The 18,864-nt window shown below is 51.9% G+C and overlaps 1 protein-coding gene across 1 annotated transcript; it reads left to right on the forward strand.

Moving 5' to 3' along the window:
* Window positions 1-3,974: 3,974 nt before the first annotated feature.
* LOC112973957 (protein-arginine deiminase type-1-like) lies at window positions 3,975-18,038 on the forward strand. Its single transcript, XM_026082423.1, has 16 exons — window positions 3,975-4,066; window positions 6,678-6,852; window positions 7,326-7,395; window positions 8,746-8,807; window positions 9,601-9,718; window positions 10,375-10,500; window positions 11,620-11,783; window positions 11,968-12,071; window positions 12,458-12,581; window positions 13,183-13,290; window positions 13,511-13,662; window positions 15,558-15,702; window positions 16,193-16,286; window positions 16,367-16,446; window positions 17,426-17,551; window positions 17,805-18,038. The coding sequence occupies exons 1-16, from the start codon at window positions 3,975-3,977 to the stop codon at window positions 18,036-18,038; spliced, it is 1,974 nt and encodes a 657-aa protein (XP_025938208.1).
* The last annotated feature ends 826 nt before the right edge of the window (window positions 18,039-18,864 follow it).

Below are 18,864 nucleotides of genomic sequence, written 5' to 3' on the forward strand. Positions count from 1 at the left end.
CTCGGGAGCTGATGCGGCACCTCTTGAAACCTCCCGAGCACAGGCGCGTGCGGTGCTCCTGCCACGCTCCACTGGAGGCTTTGTGCTTATTCAGGAAGTTTTCTGTCTGGTACAGCTACGCAGCTAATGAAATAAATTCTTTGGCAAACATGAGCGGGACTTGATAACTGGTTTGATGCCTTGTTCTACTGCAAGTAATTAGGTAGACAAGGCTCTTAAAGTTACTGCCTGCAATTATGCAGGCAAAGTAATAAATGATATGTAATTATCAGCTTAAAGAGATTATCAAACTTTCCTTGACGGAGTGGCGAGACAGAACTGGTGGCAGGAAAGACCCTGCAGGAGTGGGTGCCATTAGGGCTCAGAGACACGGGGCCGCTGCAGGGCTGCCAGCAGAACATGAGGGATTAGCGTCGGGTCCATCCTCAATGGGCTCTGTGTCAGCAGGGGAATCGCTCCAGCTTGGTGAGCTCGCCTGCCCCAGGGTGAGGTGGCTGTGCCTCCAGCTGCCTGTCTCCTGCCTCTGATTACAGAGGAGGCAGTTGAGCCACCTGGCTCAGAGCTGGATGTCTGAGGTTGGGCAAGACCAAAGCAGGAGATGCCTTCAGCCGGTCCTCACCCTGTGGGGGTCCTGCCCCTCAGCCTCCCTCGCCTGCTGCACAACCACCTCCCTCCGGCCTTGGGACCCCACATGTTGGCTTGGGGGTCATGCAGTGGGAGAGAGAGAGACCAGGGTGCTGTGCTGATGAGTGCTCCCCAACCCAAATGGTTCCCTACCAGTTGCAGCTACAGGCTCTGATGCTGCCCCCTCCCATGGCCCAGAGCATTGGATGTCTCCATCAGTGGTGTGATACGGGAAGCACTGCACTGGTTTTGTGTCTCCCAACAGTCTTACTAGCCTAGGTAATGATGCATGGACAGGGTGAGGTCCAGGTTTGTGCTGGAGAAAGACCTCCAGCAGCTGAGATTGCATCAGATGAGGCACGAATGCCTGTCCCTGTGGTTGCTATGACCTGGCTGGCTCCATCCCGCAGCCAGCATCCTTCCCCACACTGCTGGGGACATGCCATCCCCACCGGACATGGGCTGTACAAAAGCTGACTGGTGAGAACCAGCGTTCAGAAGCCCTGTCCTGAATAAGGGAGACACATCAGGCAGAAAAACACTTGAAGAAAACCCAAATCCAAGCCTGGCCAAGCTCTTGGGTGGCTTGCCGTGGCCAGTTGAATCCGATGGAGAGGAGCAGCACTGCCTATTTCCTAGGAAACTGCGTGCCCAACACGTCATAGGGGTCTGAATTCACCAACTTCTCTCTGATCCATCCTGCACCGGGAATCTTAATAGCAGCCTCTTGAGACAAGGTGTTATTAGGAAGAAACACTCAGCACTGAATGGGCTTAGATGACTTAAAATTGTAATCCACCCTACTGCTGCATGGGCATGTCGGAGCTAATAGCAGGTGGAGGAGGAAGAATAGGTGAATGTAGCTACCACCCAATGAAGACAGTGTGGATTAGGCTTGAGAGAGCATCTGGAGTTACTGTGGCTGCTAAGAATGTGCCATGACTAAACATGAGTCTGGCTGCACAATACACAAACTCAAGGTTTCGGCCCCATGGCTTCAGCCCATCTCTCCCATCTGGATAGGATCTCGGGCAGGTTTGGGGGGAGAACCGCTGCTCTGGCACGGGGAGAAGCGCACGCTTGCAAGCCCGAGCTCCAAACCCCTGGAAGTCAGAAACCACCATTCTCCACCTTCCTCCAGATTACAGACCGTAATGGCATGACCCTGTAGGTATTAAGGTGTGTTCTCCGTCCGGCACAGGGCTCAGAACCAGCCGAGCAGGATGCGATGCCAAAATCGCAGCAGGCAGCAAGCTCAGCACCATGCCTAGTGTAAACCAGTGCGACCAGCAGCCACACGTGGAAATCAAACTCCCAGCGTTACGTAATGCTCTGCTGGCAGAGGCCTTGGTATAGTAAAACTCTTTGGGGACAGGACAAGCTCCTGTTTGGAGCCTGTACTGACACTGCTTTGCCCCAAGTGGACCGCTTGAAGCGTTTTAGTGGTGGTGAACGTTTGTGCTTCTCTTGTGGTAGGGCTTGTAGGCCCACAAAGCTCAAAATTCATCTACAAGCTTCACAAGTTCAGCTCATGAGGGATTTTGGTCCGTCGGGTTTTGCCTGCAGCCTCAAATCAGGCAGGGTCCCGGAGACCCCAGAGCAGTTGCTAGCTGCTAGCACGCCATGATGCAGCCTGCGCAAGCATCCTCACCGCCCCAGCAAGCTCTCATGATCTTATTAAAGCCGTGTTCACATACAAGACACCGTGCTGTTTTACTGGCACAATTAGAGTCAGAGCTCTTTAATGTAGACACGCTTGGAGATGTTCAAAGCAGCTGGGATGGCTCTAGTTTGATCTTGCTAAGGAGGGTGCAAATGTTTCACTTTGCCCAACAGCCCAGCTAGCCTCTCTCCTGGCTGAGGACGTGCGTCACAACGTGACGATGGGGACTAGTCTTAGCTCTACCAAGCCTACTTTGGACCTTCTTTTTTGCAAAGGGTCCTGCTGCCCACAAAACTGTATATTTTTGACTCTAGCCCTGTCCTGGGATACCCCATGAAGCCACTGCTTGGCATGACTGTCTCCTTCTATGTTTGCCTCTGACAAAATTGCTTCCTGATGCCCCATCTCCCATTCCCTATGGAAATGGGGACTGCACTGTTGCCTTATTGCCCTTCCTACCATATCTGCGTGAGATTCACAATTAACCCTGCAGCAATGGGGTTGGTGGTGTGGTCTTCATGGGGATCAGTGCCACCTAGGACTTCCCTGCACTCGCTTTCTCTCTCTGTCCATCACTTGTGCTTCTCTCGAAGCGGGAACCACTTCCCTGCTCTCCAGGTCCTGGGTCAGCACCTAGCGCCATGGAAATCTTCATGACTAGCAGCAAGATTCGTATCGCCCACTTTTACACTTTAGAAGTTAGTTAAGTCTCCTAGGATTGCCTGGAGAGAGATTAGTATCTCCAGAAAGCGATTTGTTCCAATAACTGGGACGTTTGCCATGTGATGGGATCAACCTGGAAGTGCTGGTCCCTTCCCTGTGGGAGCAGAGACTCACTTTGCCGTCAGACATCTCCAGCAACACAAAAAAGCCACACTAATGAGCACCGAGTCCCCAGTGCTTCTGTACGTCCAAGCAAAACAGCAAGAATCTCTAATCTCCACCGAAAGCCTCTCACAGGGATTTTTCCTGCCTGCCAAATAACCAGTTTTCCCTGCAGCCCTGAGTGCGCCCATTTCTGCTCGTGGCATTCATCAGAAGTTGTTATGAAGGGAAGGACCAGCCCGAGCAAACATTTCTTTTTGCTGGAGCGGTATATGCTTTATACAGGCATTGCCCTAATGGGGTAGTCGAGGTCGTGAGTCCTCCCTGCTGGGAGACTAGATGGAAAAATTGGGTTGTTTTAAAGAAAATACTTTATTTTAATGGTACCGTGTATTATAATAACCCTAAACAACCACGTTGCCTAACAGGAGGTGTAAAAATGTTTAATGCATAAGGCTTTGGAGTCCTTATATGGAGTTGTAAAGGAGTTCAGGGCAAATCGTTGAGAATTTCCCCCCAAAGATCTTGCTGCTATGATCTTGGGGCAGGTCTCAAGCCGAGGTGCAAAGCCATGCCCTGCCAGACCCCATCCTGCCCTTCCACTCTGTGCCCCCTCCCCGTATGGGAGAGCCCCGGGGCTGGCTTATCGCCTTCATCTCCTGAGTGTGCAGCTTCCCGGAACCGCAGCACGGGATGGTGGAGGTGGAGACGGCAGGGTCTCTGGGTAACCCAGTCATCGAGGGAAGGGAGGAAGGAGGAGTTAAATTCCCCTGCCTTTTAATCCTGTCATGCTGGTTTACCTACAAAGCAGGGCAGCCAGGCAGCAGCTTCCTTCACATGCGTCCGTGGTCCCCGGAGGATCATGTCCCAACGTCAAGTCGTGCAGGTGTCCACCAGTCACGCCTGCTATGCCGCCTGTGTGCTGGGCACCGAGGTCTTTCTGGACATGCACCGGTAAGGCTTTTGATATTTGACTACCTGCAATCACCTACATGGGCTTACGCTGCCTTCCCAGACAGGCTCTGGCTCCAGGAGACTGGTGAATTTTGGGGAAGCCCAAGAGCACTTTGCATTTCTGCTTCTCATTTGGTATAGGGACAAGCTTTACAGGGGAAAATCAGAGGTGATCTCGGGCCCTGCATCACTGTTTTGAATTTGTATTTGGCTGGCTGATTGGGTACTCCGGAGATGTGCCCCGAGGTAGCCGTCCTCTGTGTTCCCGGTCACTTCTGGGGACAGAGCTTCCTGGAGCGGCGCTCCCTGCGCGCCCAGAGGAGCGGCGGTAGCTCCTGTGAAGTCGAGACATTTAAACATAGACAACAATGACAGTTTGCAGGTAAAGCCCATGCACACCCCAGATAAGTGGGATCTATTTCTGGCTGCTAAAGCATTGGGCAACAGCAATTCGAGAAGAGCAACTTGTCCAGAGCTAAACTGGGTTAAAGAACAAATGTGTGGCTAAAGCAGAAAAAATCCGTGAGCGGGTTTTTTTATGGGTGTTTTAACAAGAAGTGATTTTCTTGCCTAAAATATAGGGGTTGTTTTATTGGCCAGATATGAGGCTGTATTCAGTCTACTGCTGCATCGTTACTATTTAATAAATGATACTTATAATGATAGCGACTACAGGCCAAGCCAGTTGGGAACTCAAACCAGTCAATTATTTGGTTTGCATGTTGGAGCAGGGCCAGGACTTGCTGTTGTAGCTAGACTGCCCCCCACTGCCCTGTGCCGTACAAAGGGCCTCAAATTGAACCTCTGCTGGCCTTGAACCATTATTATTTTTTCCTCAGCCAGAAGGGAATATGACCTGTTATTTGCAATTTTTTTCTGAACTCGAACTGGAATGAGCTCAGTCCCATTTAAGTGGGCGCTGGGCCTGAGCCCCAAAATGGGCTGGTCTGGCTCCTTGGTAGCAGATCTGAGCCTTGCTCAAAGGAGCCAAGAGTTGATATGAGATGGTGGCTGCTGTTTAAATGTCAGGGCTTAATGATGGGAGTCGCTTCATTACCGCAGAGCAACAGCGGTAGCAAGAGTCCTCTCTGCAGCAGGGAAAACTGGGTGGCAAATGGGACGGAGTTCAGTCATGTTTCGGTCCATTTTTGGCCATAAAGATGGAGCGCAGTGGGAATTCTGCTTCTATGGCCAGGGAGAGGTGAGAGAGCCATCAAATTGGGGTCCATAGTCCCAAACCGGAGAAGTCCTTCCTTCCCTGGGGTTTCCGCTCCCCATGGGCTCTCTGCATCACTCTGTTTCCCGGAGAGTCAGCCCTGGAACCGAAATTTGAAACAAAATTTGCTGCTTTTGAACAGGCTTTGGCCGCTCGGATGGGCCAGGCAACCGTGGCTCTGTGCCATGGAGAGGTGCTATGAGGGAAGGCATTTGTGTGCCTCGTCCAGCTCTGATAAGCTACATGCAGGTCTCCCTGCTCCTCCAGAATTGCCCAGGAGACACAAGGACTTGGATATAACAGCGTGCAGTCAATCTGACACTTAGGCTCCTAGGGCGCTAAGCACGAGAGGAGCGATTCTGCAAGTCTGCGGGAAGATTTATGATGCTGCAACCATTTAAATTTTAGTAGAGGCAAGGGAGATGACAGATTAATCTCTCCTTACAAGCTGCTGCAGGCACCAGTGCTGTCATCCAAAGGGAAACGGGGAATAAATCTCTTCTGTATTTTTCTTGTGGTTAAAATTTACCACCTTGTCCCTTTTTGTGTGCGTACGGGAAGGCGGGTTACAAATCGCAGACAGGCTGGAGCACTCCTGCTCCCCAGATGGAGGTACAGGGATGTAATGAGCAAGTAGGCAGCACTTCAAAGGTGAGGGATGTCACAGAGGTGGGGTTTGGGCTTTCTGTGCTTGCACATGGGCTGGACATTTTGTCTTTTATTCGGGCATCTTTTGATTCAGGGTAGGGGCCAATGGGGGCCTTTACGGTGGCACGATGAGTTGCTGCTGTGTGGCCGTTGGCTGAGCGCGATCCTCCTCTAAGCGCTGGGCGAAGGGCAGTAGCTTAAGCCACAACTGCTGCCTTTGAAAAAAGTTGGTTTTCTCTCGTGGGGGGGATGCACTTGGGCTCAAAATAGCAGGTCTGTGCACCTCATTGCTCCCCATGTAGGGACACTAACCACCCTCCTTGGAGAGGCAACATCAAAAATTGCCCCAGCTCTTAGTCTGGGTCCGAGCAGACTAGTCTGCTCTAGTCTGAGCTCCCAGGTTTGCAGTGTCTTTAGGATGCTGAAATCGTTGGGTTGTGGGTTTTTTGTTCTCATTCAGGGAGGTCAAAATGATGAAGGTTGGATGCCTGGACTTTAGCATCTCTACTTAACCATGGATGGACATGCTGAAGCTCCCTTCCTTCCAGCAGGAACTGTGCTTGCTCAGCACCACCACAGAGATAATAAATACAAAATTCAGATGACGCACCCAAACATGGTTCTCAGTCTATTAAACCCAATTACTGTTGGATTTAATTTCAGTGAGCCCAATTCAACTATTTTGGTCCACAAAAAACAACAGGAGGGGCAAGTCTGTCTGTAACCAAGCGCTGCTTTCTGTTTCAGATCTACCCCCAAAGGTGCTTCATCATTTGAGGTCCATGCCACCTCTGCAGTTACAGTCCATGTCATCCACAACCCCGTGACAAAACCCATGAATACCTCCCGATGGCCACTGGATCCTGATATAGAGGTTGTGGTGACCATTGGTGTCACCAGCAGAACTGTCAATGACAATAAGGTCAGTTGCTTATAATGTACAGAGAGAATCTGGAAAAATAACTCAGTTTTTCCAGGAAGTAAGGAAGGAGTATATGTTTGATCATTTCCAGGTAGCACTGATATCAGGCAAGTTTCCATAGAACAAACTCAAACCTAAACAGAAGCGTGCAATTGCTGTGTATGAAAAATGAAACTAAAAAAGAGAAGAAGGTCACATTTTATGACCTAAAAATGAGATATTTGTAGCAAAAGCTGGTGTCAGATACTTCATGCAAAACAATAAAAATATTTTAAGCTTTCTTTTTCTGTACCTGCTTTGTGCTGAAGCAGACAGAAATGATTCAGCTTAACGATGATTAATGGGGCATGGCCTTTATGGTCCCACCAACAAATTCTAGCGCTGCTGGGTCAACCCAGTGAGTGGAAAGACCTACTGAGCACAGCAGGATGTAGGACTTAGGAACGGGTAGTGATCTCATGATATCTTCACAGGTTAAGATTTCATACTACGGATGGGAAGGGAATGAACTTACTGTGGCTTGGTTGTATCTCACCTGTGTAGGTGAGTATTTCAGCAACACTTGTCTGAAGACAGTCTGCTCTTACAGATGCCCAAATCTAGTTTTGTTTATTGAACTGGAATTAACCCACCAGCCTGAGTGCATAGTGCAGGTTTGGGTGTTAACAGTCAATCCTGACAAGGAAGAGAGAAATAATTAAAATGTTATTGTGCTGCCTTAATATGGCACAAAAACCCTGTGCTATATCCCCATCCAATGCACGTACCAAGCCAGCCTTCTCTGGACACTAAGACCATTTGGTTGGCGGAGGAGGATTCAAATGAGACCATCTCACCTAGCTTTAGACAGTGTAGCCGTCTGCAACGCTGCTCGCTTCCTCAACCGCCATTGTAGCTAGTGGAGAGAAATAGGAACCTAAGTGTAGTTGTCTGACCTATTTTAGAAGCTTAGGATGAGATGAATCATTGCCTTGAAATGCCTATTTTCCTCTGTGGATTACAGAGGGAGTCTAGACAGCTAGTCTGGATGCAGAGACTTACATTTGGATGGACTGATTATCCTAAATTTTGGATTTTTTTAAGTGCTCACATGATGGCCAGACCTGTGTCCTGAAGACATGCATATGCCTCTGAAAATTGCACCTGCAGAGGTTGATGGTTTTCCATGTCCCATGGCTGATGGACTCTACTCTGAGCCATCCCTGGCCATTGCCTTCTGCAGGGTTTTTGGGTTACAAAGACATGGCTAAGCTTCTCTACGTATTCCCCTCTGCGCCATGAAGAAGGATACTCTTCTTCTGTGCCTGTGTTTTCTGCACACATTATCTTTCTCCCTCTGTGCCATTTGGATCAGTCCAGCAGGCCAAGAGCTGTCGTTAGGATAGGCTTATTACAGATTTACATGGGCTCAGTAAGAAGTAGTTGGTAAACCTCCTCCTTATTCCAGCAGAGGAAGAGATTTGGGCCACGGAAGAGCTTTGTAAGGGAAAGTCCTTCTCAAACATTGCATCACCCCTAGTAATTGCTTAGGTGTCTGTTCGCCCATGGTGAAAACACTCGTTCATGCCTCCACCCCATTTCGCCTTCACTCACCAAAAAACTCCACCGTCAATTTGAAATCAGTAAAAGTACAAAAGAAGTGGGTATGTCCCTGCTAGGGAAATCAAGACGGGAGAAGATAGCTGGAGACCAAAGGGGGAAAACCAACAAAAAGTGGTCAGACTGGCTTTTAGAGAAGGGTCCTGTTCAGGTTTTGAGCTTGTCTGGGGCGATGCAGGTGGGGTTGGTGTTAGCTGACTCACGGCTAGCACTCAGGGTGAGTCCAAAACAGCACCGTCTGCAGAAAGCTCAGTATCTCGCTGGTGGCTGCCTTCTCTCTCTGTGATGTTTCAGACATATCCCTGGATGTTGACTTGAGCCGTAATGGCAGAGTGAGGAGCAAAGGAAAGGACAAGGTAATGAGAAACACTTCATGATTTTATGCAACGTAGAGTTTATGGAGGGTAAATGCAGGGTGCATCCACTTCCAGTCTGTTTCTTGAAAATCTCTGGGAGGAGGGACTTGGGTGGTGGTAGCATTTCCCTGGTGCCTGAATTAGAATTTGCTGCGTTATTTTCCCTTAGCCTACTAATCTGGGAAGAAAGACTTTCTTCTCTGTGCCAAAGTCTCCTGGCTCTCAAGTCCAGCCCCAAGGATGTTGGAAAGAAGCAGCCGTATAGGAAAAAAGACTGCCTTTTTTTTTTCTTCTTCTTTTTGGACGTGAAACGTGCCACTAAATGAGTCAGTCGCAGGTTTTGCAAATAGCAAGAGATTTACCCCTTTGGCCATAAATCTGCACATGCCCAAGCACTTAGGCCTGTGTAATTAGCTACAGCACAATCAACAGCACAAGTTGTATATCAAGATCAGATGCATTTCTAGAATTGGCATATTCTTGTTCAAATGAGGGCTTACAGATACACTCTGAGCTGTTAGAAGATAACATCTGTTTGCAATAGCCCTTGCTGGCCCTGCTAGAAGCTGTAGTTTTCATGTGGGTTAAGAGGTTAGGAAATCTAGTGGGTTAAAAGCATTGCTGCCCTCTCTACACCAGGGCTGATTGCATGTTACTTAACTCTTGCTGTGGGTATCTCCTCCAAGCGTGGATGTGGCCTTGGGGTTTCCTCCAGCCAGGACGCTGTTAGGAGGAGGACAGGAGGGAGGAAATTTTGTGTTTTTTTTCCCACTTCCTTTCGATACTTCTCCAGGCAAAATGGACGTGGGGCCCGGACGGGCAAGGTGCTGTGCTGCTGGTGAACTGTGACAAGGACAGCCCCAGCTCCGTGGGGATGGACAGCAGTCACACGGAGATACGGACCAGCGCAGGTATGAGTGGCACACCCCAGGGCCAGCCCAAAAGATGGCACGTCTTCCTGGCCGGGCACGCATGTGCCCATGTAGCAGGCCCAAAGCACGTAATCCAAGGTGACTGCTTATATGCAGCACCCAGGGGGATCTGATCTGGGTCTTTTTGTGCTTGTGACACCTTTGTTCCTCTCCTTTCCCACTATGAGCCGTGCTTGGACATGTTTGCCATGTCTGGTGATGGTGATACTGCCTGCAAAGATAACGTGCCACTGATCTATGGCCTTAGGTGCTTGCAAAGCAGTTAGGAGAATGGGTGCTGCTTTCATGCTGTCACCTTATAGTTATCAACAGAGGCTTCATTTTCTAACCTGCTTCCCCACTGCAACAGAAACGGGCTCTTTCCCCGTGCGAGATCACCTTCCCATGTCTCTTCAAAGTACCTTTGCCATCACCTCTGTTCCCTTCCCAAGGCAAGGACATGTTAATTTTTTTCTTCCCAGACATCTCTACAAAACCAGTGCTAGCAGCTTGCATAATCCCCAAGAGGTATGCCCTATAAACCTATAGGCGAACAAAGTCTGGGCAGAGGATACCAGTAGCTACAGTCAGTGCTTGAGGCTGGAAACCTCCCCAGGTCCCTGAAGTGAGACTCCTGTCTGTCTCTTTTCTTGTAGACCTTCAAGATATGTCTGTTATGATCCTGAGGACTCAAGGCCCCAGCGCTATATTTGCTGAGTATCAGCTGGTCCTTCATGTCCCTGAGTCGGATGCAGACAAAGTGAGAGTTTTCCATGCTATTCGTGAGTACTTCTCCCTTCCTTCTCAGATCTTTGTGCAGTCCTATCATCTCCCTGTAGAACCCTGACGTGGGTGAATCCGTCTTTTTATTACTGCACTAAGGTTCACTATAGTTAGGGACCGAGCGCCTCTGATCTCTGGAAATGCTTGCTTATCTCGAAAGCTCCTCTGCTCTTTCTTGCTCCGGCTGTTTACAAGGCTGAGTTATGAGAAACTTGGAGGCTGCTTAGGGAAAAGTAATAAAGAATGCTTTGTTCAGTGTGATTGCTGAAATTTCAAAGGCAAGGCTTGGGTCTCATGCCAGTCTTTTCCAGTGAAGAGTGGGCTTTGAAGGTACAGGCTCTGCATACACTAGGCAGGTCTAAAAATGCTGACGTCTTCCTATCCCTAAAAAAAATGAGCTGAGGATTCGCGACTGCATGTTGCTGCCACATGGGTGTAGATGCATAGGCAGGATTTTCCAATGGAGGAAGCTTGGGAAGCTCCAGGTGAGGATGACGTAAGGAGGAAGCTGGTGTCACTCACGTGAGAGGGTGAGAGCGGGCCAGATATGCAGCGAGATAGTGCTGGTCGCCTGGGCGAGGGAGGGTTTCTGCCCCTGCTGTCGCCTCCCACCTTGGCGCGATGCTGCATGCACACACACACATGCACCCGGACACGCACGCCTGGTCACATGGGCATGGCTTCAGCTCTGTGGGAACGGTGGGGTCTGGCAGGACTCAGGGCTGATAACCCACATGCTGCTTCTGGCACCGGCTCCCTGATTAACGCTGGGTATGACACAGCGATCAAAGCAGCCCATCTCGTTGGGCTGCACACATTTACCTTTGAACACCCCAGTAACTGAATACCTGCAGATCCCCACTGAAAATCAGGTCAGGGAACCAAAGTATATCATTAGATGCTTTAACTCTAGGCACGCACCTTAAAAGGGTTTGACCTTAGGGTACAGAGTCCTCTTTGTACAAGGAAGATCAAGTGTGTTCTCTAGAGAAGAGGAGGCACGCCCACTCCTGTGCAAACCACACTGGCATCAACCACCTCCTCTCTGTTGCCTCTTTCCATCCCCATGGATGAGCTGGTCACCTCACACTGTGCTGGATATTTCGTTGTCTCTCCAGATAATGACTCACGCCTCCAGTATAAACTTGTGTTGGGTCCAAATAAGCTCTCCTACGTACTAGACCACATCAGCGAAGGAGACAGTACTTTCTACGTAGAAGGACTTTCTTTCCCAGACGCTGACTTCTCTGGGCTGGTTTCCTTCAGCATCAGCTTGCTGGAGGTCACCCATCAGGTACGAGGGACTCGTGGATCATGACTGTGCGGGCAGACAGATGTTTGCTCACACTGCAGTGGCGAGACTTGGCCTCCGTCTCACGCTGTCCCAGAGCATGTCCTGTTCCTGTTCTCTGCGAAGCTGGCAATAGGAGTTTCACTGCGACTCATGGGTGTTTTGCCTCTTGCAGTATTCACCGGGCACCCCGATTTTCACTGATACAGTGGTTTTCCGCGTGGCCCCCTGGATAATGACCCCGAACACCCAGCAGCCTGTGGAGGTTTTTGTCTGCAGGTAGGAGGGACATGACTGAAGACCAGAGCATCGCTCTACCTCCCTTGGGAGATAGACACTCTCCCAGGAGGAGCTTTCAACCCTTTCTTACTACATATTAGCTATGGGGCAAGCCATGCTTTGTGTGTGCTGTGCAGGAGTCCTAATATATTGGTAGGGACCCAGGCTGGTGCTGTTGCACTCATTGCAACCCCAGGGAGAAAGGATGGAGGCTCTGTTTGGCCCTGATGCCGTGGAGCTCGACTCTCTCCAAGGATAGCCTCATGGGTGACAGTTACCTAGTGCACTGTGAGTGAGAAATAGGCTGCGTGGTCAGGCAGTGGGGGCACTTCTTATGAGCCCTTGGGCTCCCTGCTCCCAGTCTTTACTCTGTGCTCTCCCCACAGCATTGAGAAGGGCATAAACTCCAATGATGTCTTTCTGGAGGGTCTCCGAGTCCTGCTGAGGAAAGTCAACTGCAAGCTGACCATCTGCTCAGAGGTCGAAAACCGGAGTGACCGCTGGATCCAGGTCCTAAATCAATACAAGTAACACTTGGCTCTTGCATGGCACTTTTTACACACTCAGAGGCTCTCACAGGGATAGTAGGGTGTTCTCTCCGCTACTAACGCCCCTGAGAGGTATTAGCTGCATTGCTCAGCAGAAGGCACCTAGATACTCAGAGGTGAACCTAGCAACCATGAACTAAAACTAAAATTCTGCCGGCGATGGCAGCCAGCATGGACAGGGATGTTGCCTAAGGACTGTGCGGTGCTGCAACAGGGACCTGCACATGCTGGGTAGATGGGCTGTTTGCTCCCCACAGTGTGCATGAGCCGTGCCATCCCTATCCCCATCCCCCGGAACACCACGGCTGCAGGCTTTCTGCTCTGGGGCGGCCTGGCTCTGCCAGCGCTGCGTTGGCCAGGGTGGCAGCCCCCAGACCCCCTGCCTCCATGGGTGGAGAGCTGCCTCCCTTTGGGTTGGGGCAACAAGAGAGTTTTCTCAGGTTTGGCTGATTTCCTGCTCCACCCTCACTGCCTGTTTTGCCTACCTCCTGCGCCCCTCCCGCTTGGTGCCCAAGATCACTATCACCGAAAGAGGATTCTTCCTCTTCCTCTTCCCACAACAGGACGAGCTGGAGTTTGGCTATGTGGAAGCACCTCACAAGACGTTCCCTGTGGTCTTCGACTCACCCAGAAACAGAGGCTTGAGGGACTTTGCTTTTAAAAAGATCCTGGTGTGTAAAGTTTCCTCCAGCGTGAAGCTGACCCCCTTCTCCCTGGGCCCCCCGGGTCCTCCCCATGAGCTTGCCAGGCTCTCGGCTACAGGGAAAACCCATGTCACAGGGCTTGCTAGCTGAGACCTGATGTGGAGATGCACTTGTGGGGCTGCCGACGGGCAGAGCCGGGCTGGTGGAGGTCCCACTGGCGTGCCTTCACTGCTCCCCTCTTTCTCAGGGTCCTGATTTTGGCTATGTGACCCGAGAGCCCCCCAAAAAAGAGGTTTCGAGCCTTGACTCCTTTGGGAACCTGGACGTGAGCCCGCCGGTGACTGTGCGAGGGAAGGAGTACCCTTTTGGAAGGATCCTCATTGGGAGCACCCTCCCTTGGTGAGAAGGAGACATGACAGCCCAGCTTGATCCAGCCCTCGTCTTGGTGGGATGGGGCACATAAAAGCTGGGCATAGGAAAGTGTTCCTGGGGGGATGAGAAAGGGCTGCAGGGGGATGCAGAGAGATTTTGGAGAGGGCCTGCCCTTGCTAGTTCAGCTGGAGGAAGCCCTGTCTCACTGCCATAGGAGAGTGGCGGGGGGGATTTGTTTTAATTGCATTTGAGCTGCAGTTGAGCCTGGGGAATTAAAAAAAGGCCTGGCGAACTTGTTCCCTCTTGCCTAACCCCCAAGGAGGACAACAGAGGTCTGGCTTGCAGGGCATGAGTCCGTGTCTCCTCACCCCAGCCCCGTTGCTGCTTTGGCATGGGGATGCGGGGCCAAATCCCGGCCATGCGGTCTGGGCAGAGGTGCATGCGAGAGGCATCCAGGGTCCTGGCTCTCGCAGGGCTTAAATTGGCTCGCAGGATAAGTAAAACAGGAGCTTATTTCCCTGTCCAGGGCAGGGAAGGTGGCTGTGGGGGCAACAGTGATACCCAGAGCGCAGAACTGCAGCGTTCGAACAGGAGACCTGCTTTCCCCTCCAAAGAAAAGGTTTTTTTCAGGGGGAAGAGGCTTAACTGGGCAGAGTGAAGGCTACCACTGAGGGCTGACAAGGGGAGACCCAAGCAGACCTGGCTCTGAAGAGGTCTGGCACTGACTTAACAGGGGCCTAAAGCAGTCCTTCAATCTGGAATCACTGGCTCGGGCCAATTAACTTCAGTTACATTAATAACGCCTGGGTGTTGGTGTGGCCAGGGGGCACAGATCAGGGTCCTGGCAGCTGACCCCACGTTCCCATCTCATAGCAATCCTCTTTGCAAGAGCTGCTCAGCAGAGATCAGATTTGACGCGATTAATGCGAGCCGGCTTCCCTCTTCCCATGCCCCTCATGAAACGCTACGTGCCGCTGCTCTTATTTTCCCACTCCCAAACTTTTTGTGCTGATGCTTTTGCTCCGATCCTTGCGGTGCCCGAAGCACCCAGGCTATTTAACCTTTCCCCAATTAAAAGAAAAGGTGCGGTAAGTCACGAAAGGGTAAAATCCCAAATAACTGGAAATTGTTTTGCTCTGCCCTCGGCAGCTGCTCCGGGCAGGCGGTGCTAGGCAGCTCAGCTGGAACGAGAGCGCAGATCCTCCACAAAGGAGGCTGTTCTCCGAGATAAACAACAAAGCGATCCGCCGGGAGTGAATCCGGCAGGGACGTTACCCGGGATGTCTAAGCCACGGCAGTGTGGAGACGGCAAGCGGCGTGATGCCCGTCTCCGAGCTAGCCGTGCTCCTCGGTGCCAGCAGAGGATGGGGCGCCAGGACTCCTGGGTCCCTGCCTGGGATGTTAGGTAGTTCGTTTACCGTGGCAGGTAACTTTAGTTTTCCCAGACTCCCAAGAACCATAATTATCCCTTATTAGAAGAATGTTGTGAAGTTTAATTAATGCTTTCCCAGCCTGTGCGAGGGCTTCTGCTGCTGTCTCTCTAAGAATACTTCACCCGCGCAACGCATTACATAAGGAGTGATTTAATACTCACAAGGATTAGTTAAATTAAGCCTTGCGCCCATTTTAAAGAGGAAGATGCTGAAGCAGAAAGGGGGATGTAATGCATATATATGCTGCCCTGCGTACTACACCAAGGAACTCGAGCGGGAGCTTGGGGTCAGCCAGGCTGATGTGGGACATGAAAATCGGTGCGAGTGGCAGGTGGGACAGGAGCCCCCCTCCCAATGAGACACTGCGGGACAACCCACTCGATGCTGAACTGATGGGAAACGGTGTCACCTCTTATAAATTGATGCCTAACCACTTTGCACCCCCCCATGCCTTTGTGTGTGCTTTCTCCTACTCCCTCTGCTTCCCAGGGCCTCCGGCCGGCGGATGTCAAAGGCAGTCAGAGATTTCCTCTATGCCCAAAAAGTGCAGGCGCCCGTGGAAGTCTACTCGGAGTGGCTGAGCGTGGGCCACGTGGATGAATTCCTGACGTTTGTCCCCGCTTACGATAGGAAGGTACTGTCCGCCACTACCGCTCCTTCCCTTCAATGATCCCTGCTCCGGCACAGGGAACCCTCTTCTGCAAATGCAAAAAGCCCTTCGTGGGAGTCAGTGAAAAAAAAAAAGTCCTGTTGGATTACGGGGAAACTGGGGCACCATGAAAAGGCACAAGTGGCTTCACATCGCGTGGTGAAGCAGCGGCGGTGCTGGGAACGGTGCCTGGCTCATCCTTCCTCTGTTTCGGGGCCCTCCTCACGGGGCCGGTTACTGAATTCACTTTCTTTTGGTGCCGTTCCCCAGGAAACATCTAGTCTCTTGGAAACAACCTGTGCAGCTCGCAACATGTGGGGTTGGGTTTGCAGCTGACAGGCACCGTGGCCCTGAAGTGTCTTGCCCAAGCTGGGGCCGCTGAGTTGCTTGAAGGGCCAGCGTCATGAAATAATATCTGTATCATATCCAAGCTCAACACGGCCAAGCTTTAATCACCTCATCTCTCTCCCTGTAGGGTTTCCGGCTCCTCTTGGCCAGTCCCAATGCCTGTTACAAGCTCTTCAAGGAGAAGCAAAAGCAGGGTTATGGCAATGCCACCCAGTTCATTGGTAAGGAGCCTGGCGAGGGCGCCCTCGAGGGCCAGTGGGGGCCACCAAGGTCCCTTACTGCCGCGTTGCTCCCCACGCAGGGCTGAAGAACATGGAGCGGATGACCATCGATGAGCTCCTGGCAGACGAGACGCTGAAGAACGACAACAGGCACGCGCAGGTGGGCGCCAGGAAGCTGCAAAGTGCCAGGCAGCACCAACAAGTCTGTTATTGCCTCTTCCTCCCCGTAGTAAGGCAACGCATGTCGGCGGTGACGCCGAGCAGTTAGCCGAAGCCTGAGCCATGATGCTTCAGAGCAGATCAGAGGGATGGGCTGAGCATGGGGGCAGATGCCCCTGGGTCGGGGCTCTGCAGCATCTAGGCACAGAGATCTGCTGCATCTACAGTGCCCTGTTAGCTTTAGCTGGAGGGAGGACTCGCAGCATCCCTGGAAATGCCTTGCGAGGACTGTTAAGCCAAGGCAAGGCTACCCTCAAAAACATGATTTAGCAGATCCCATGATGACAGCCGCCTTCAGAAGTGTGGTGTGCTCCTTTTCAACGCCTGGCTCTATTTCCTCCATCAACACTCTCCCTTGCAAAATCTCTTCCGCTTACATGATGCTACCAGATGATTGGTGCAGGGATTATTTTTAATGAAACAGATAATTAGCCCTGGGAGAAGAGTGAGCAAACCTGCCAAGAATAGCGCTGGCATGTGCTGGATGAAAGCATGTGTGCAAGGGAGAGCACTTACAAGGGGGCCAGGCACCATATGGGACCAGCTCATCCAAGCACATGTGGGTCCTGGCTTTAATCACATTGGGAGATGCCCTAAGTGACTCCAGAGGCACAAAAAAATCAAAGGGAAGAGGGAGCTCAGGTAGGGGGTTGGATGCAGGAGGTAGCCCGAAGACTCTGCTCTTCAGAGCCATGTGTAGCCAAAAGGGATGGGACGGGCAACAACGTGGGACTGCATGGGGTTAGGGAGGCCAGGCTGGCCGGGGATCACAAGTGAAGGCTCCGGTCCTGCGTTTGGTCTGGATGGAGATCCTAACGTGGCTGGTGTCTGGCCGTGACCGGAGCATAGAGTTGGAGCGTGGAGGAAGGGGCACCTCCACCATGCACCCCCTCCCAGTGCGCCTCCCTCCTTCTCCCCAGCGCTGCATCGACTGGAACCGAGACCTCCTCAAGCAGGAGCTGGGCCTGAGCGAGGAGGACATCATCGACATCCCCCAGCTCTTCGTGCTCAGGGAGTCCCGAGCGGACGCCCTCTTCCCAGACATGGTGAGGGCCCAGCAGAGGCGGTTGCACTCCACTCTGCACCAAGGCTGCATCTCTGTCAGACCCTTTCCCTCCGCTTGGCTTCCTCTCCTCTGTCCCCTCTTTCTCCATCCATTCTGCTTTGCTCCTTGGAGCCTCCTGATGGCCCAACAGCGCAGCCAAGTGAAAGCAAACACCGGGCAGCTTCCTGCTGCGTAGAAAAAGCTTCTGGCTCGTCCTCGCTGCATGTTTCACAGCCTCTCCTGTCCCGCTGCAGGTGAACATGCTGGTGTTGGGAAGACACCTGGGCATCCCCAAGCCCTTCGGGCCAGTCATCCGTGGGCAGTGCTGCCTGGAGGAGAAGGTCTGCTCCCTGCTGGAGCCCCTGGGGCTCACCTGCACCTTCATCAACGACTACTTCTCCTACCACGTGCTCTCCGGCGACGTCCACTGCGGCACCAACGTCCGCCGCCAGCCCTTCTCCTTCAAGTGGTGGCACATGGTGCCCTGAGCCCAGGTGGCTTGGGCCCTCCCCTCTTCTCTTTCCAAAACAGAGAACCGAGGATGAAATTAGGTTGAAGCCTGTCAAACTAAGCGGTTTCGGCAATAAAGCAGCACTCAACCCCGTTAGTGTTGAGGGAGCAGCTCTTCCTTGCGTGCTGTCCTGTCTTGCTCGGACACAGCACCGAGGCAGGGGCTGTGCCGGGTTGGCACATCCAGCTCGGCGGGGTTATTCCCTGTGCGCTCGCTCACACCTCACTGCCGGATCAAAAGGGTTGTTCGAGACCTCTTTTATGCCCACTGGTGTGTTACAAGAGGAGAGTTTATGTTCTGGGATCACAACAGATCCCAGATGCCCAGGTCAGATTCCTAGGATGGAGGAAGGACACTAGGAATCTAACACAAAAGGCTCTGATCTAACAGCAAAAAGGCTCCCGCAGAGCTGTGCCTCTCAGCCCAACACGAGCTGAAAGCATGTATATATACACATACATACATACATACATACATACATATATATATATATGTACCCACACATATGTGCATATATTTTGCCATTGACTTCTGGGCCCTGAAGCTTGCTCGCAGGAGCTCGCCGGCCCTTTGCCACCTTCCCCGCAAGCCTTTGCATGCCGCTGCGCCTTTCCATCCCCGACGCTGCCCCGAACCTTTCTGCCCTCTCCCTCCGTCTTATCCGAACGAGCTGCGGCATTTCCCCGTATCAGACTTAAACCGGGTGAAGCTGTCCTGCCCTTTTCCCGCACAGGCACTCCCCTAGGCCAGCAGGAAACCGGATCAGGAACCGAAACCGTCCGAAAACAAGTGATTCCTTTGTC

Source organism: Apteryx rowi, unplaced genomic scaffold (assembly GCF_003343035.1).
Source record: "Apteryx rowi isolate R43461 unplaced genomic scaffold, aptRow1 scaffold_577, whole genome shotgun sequence".
Classification (NCBI taxonomy): domain Eukaryota; kingdom Metazoa; phylum Chordata; class Aves; order Apterygiformes; family Apterygidae; genus Apteryx; species Apteryx rowi.

Excerpts from the sequence above, each read along its gene's own strand:
- LOC112973957 (XM_026082423.1), top strand. The coding sequence starts at position 3,975 with ATGTCCCAACGTCAAGTCGTGCAGGTGTCCACCAGTCACGCCTGCTAT. Across the intron at positions 4,067-6,677 it reads GTCTTTCTGGACATGCACCG|ATCTACCCCCAAAGGTGCTT; the intron begins GTAAGGCTTTTG and ends TTTCTGTTTCAG. Across the intron at positions 13,291-13,510 it reads TTGCTTTTAAAAAGATCCTG|GGTCCTGATTTTGGCTATGT; the intron begins GTGTGTAAAGTT and ends CCTCTTTCTCAG.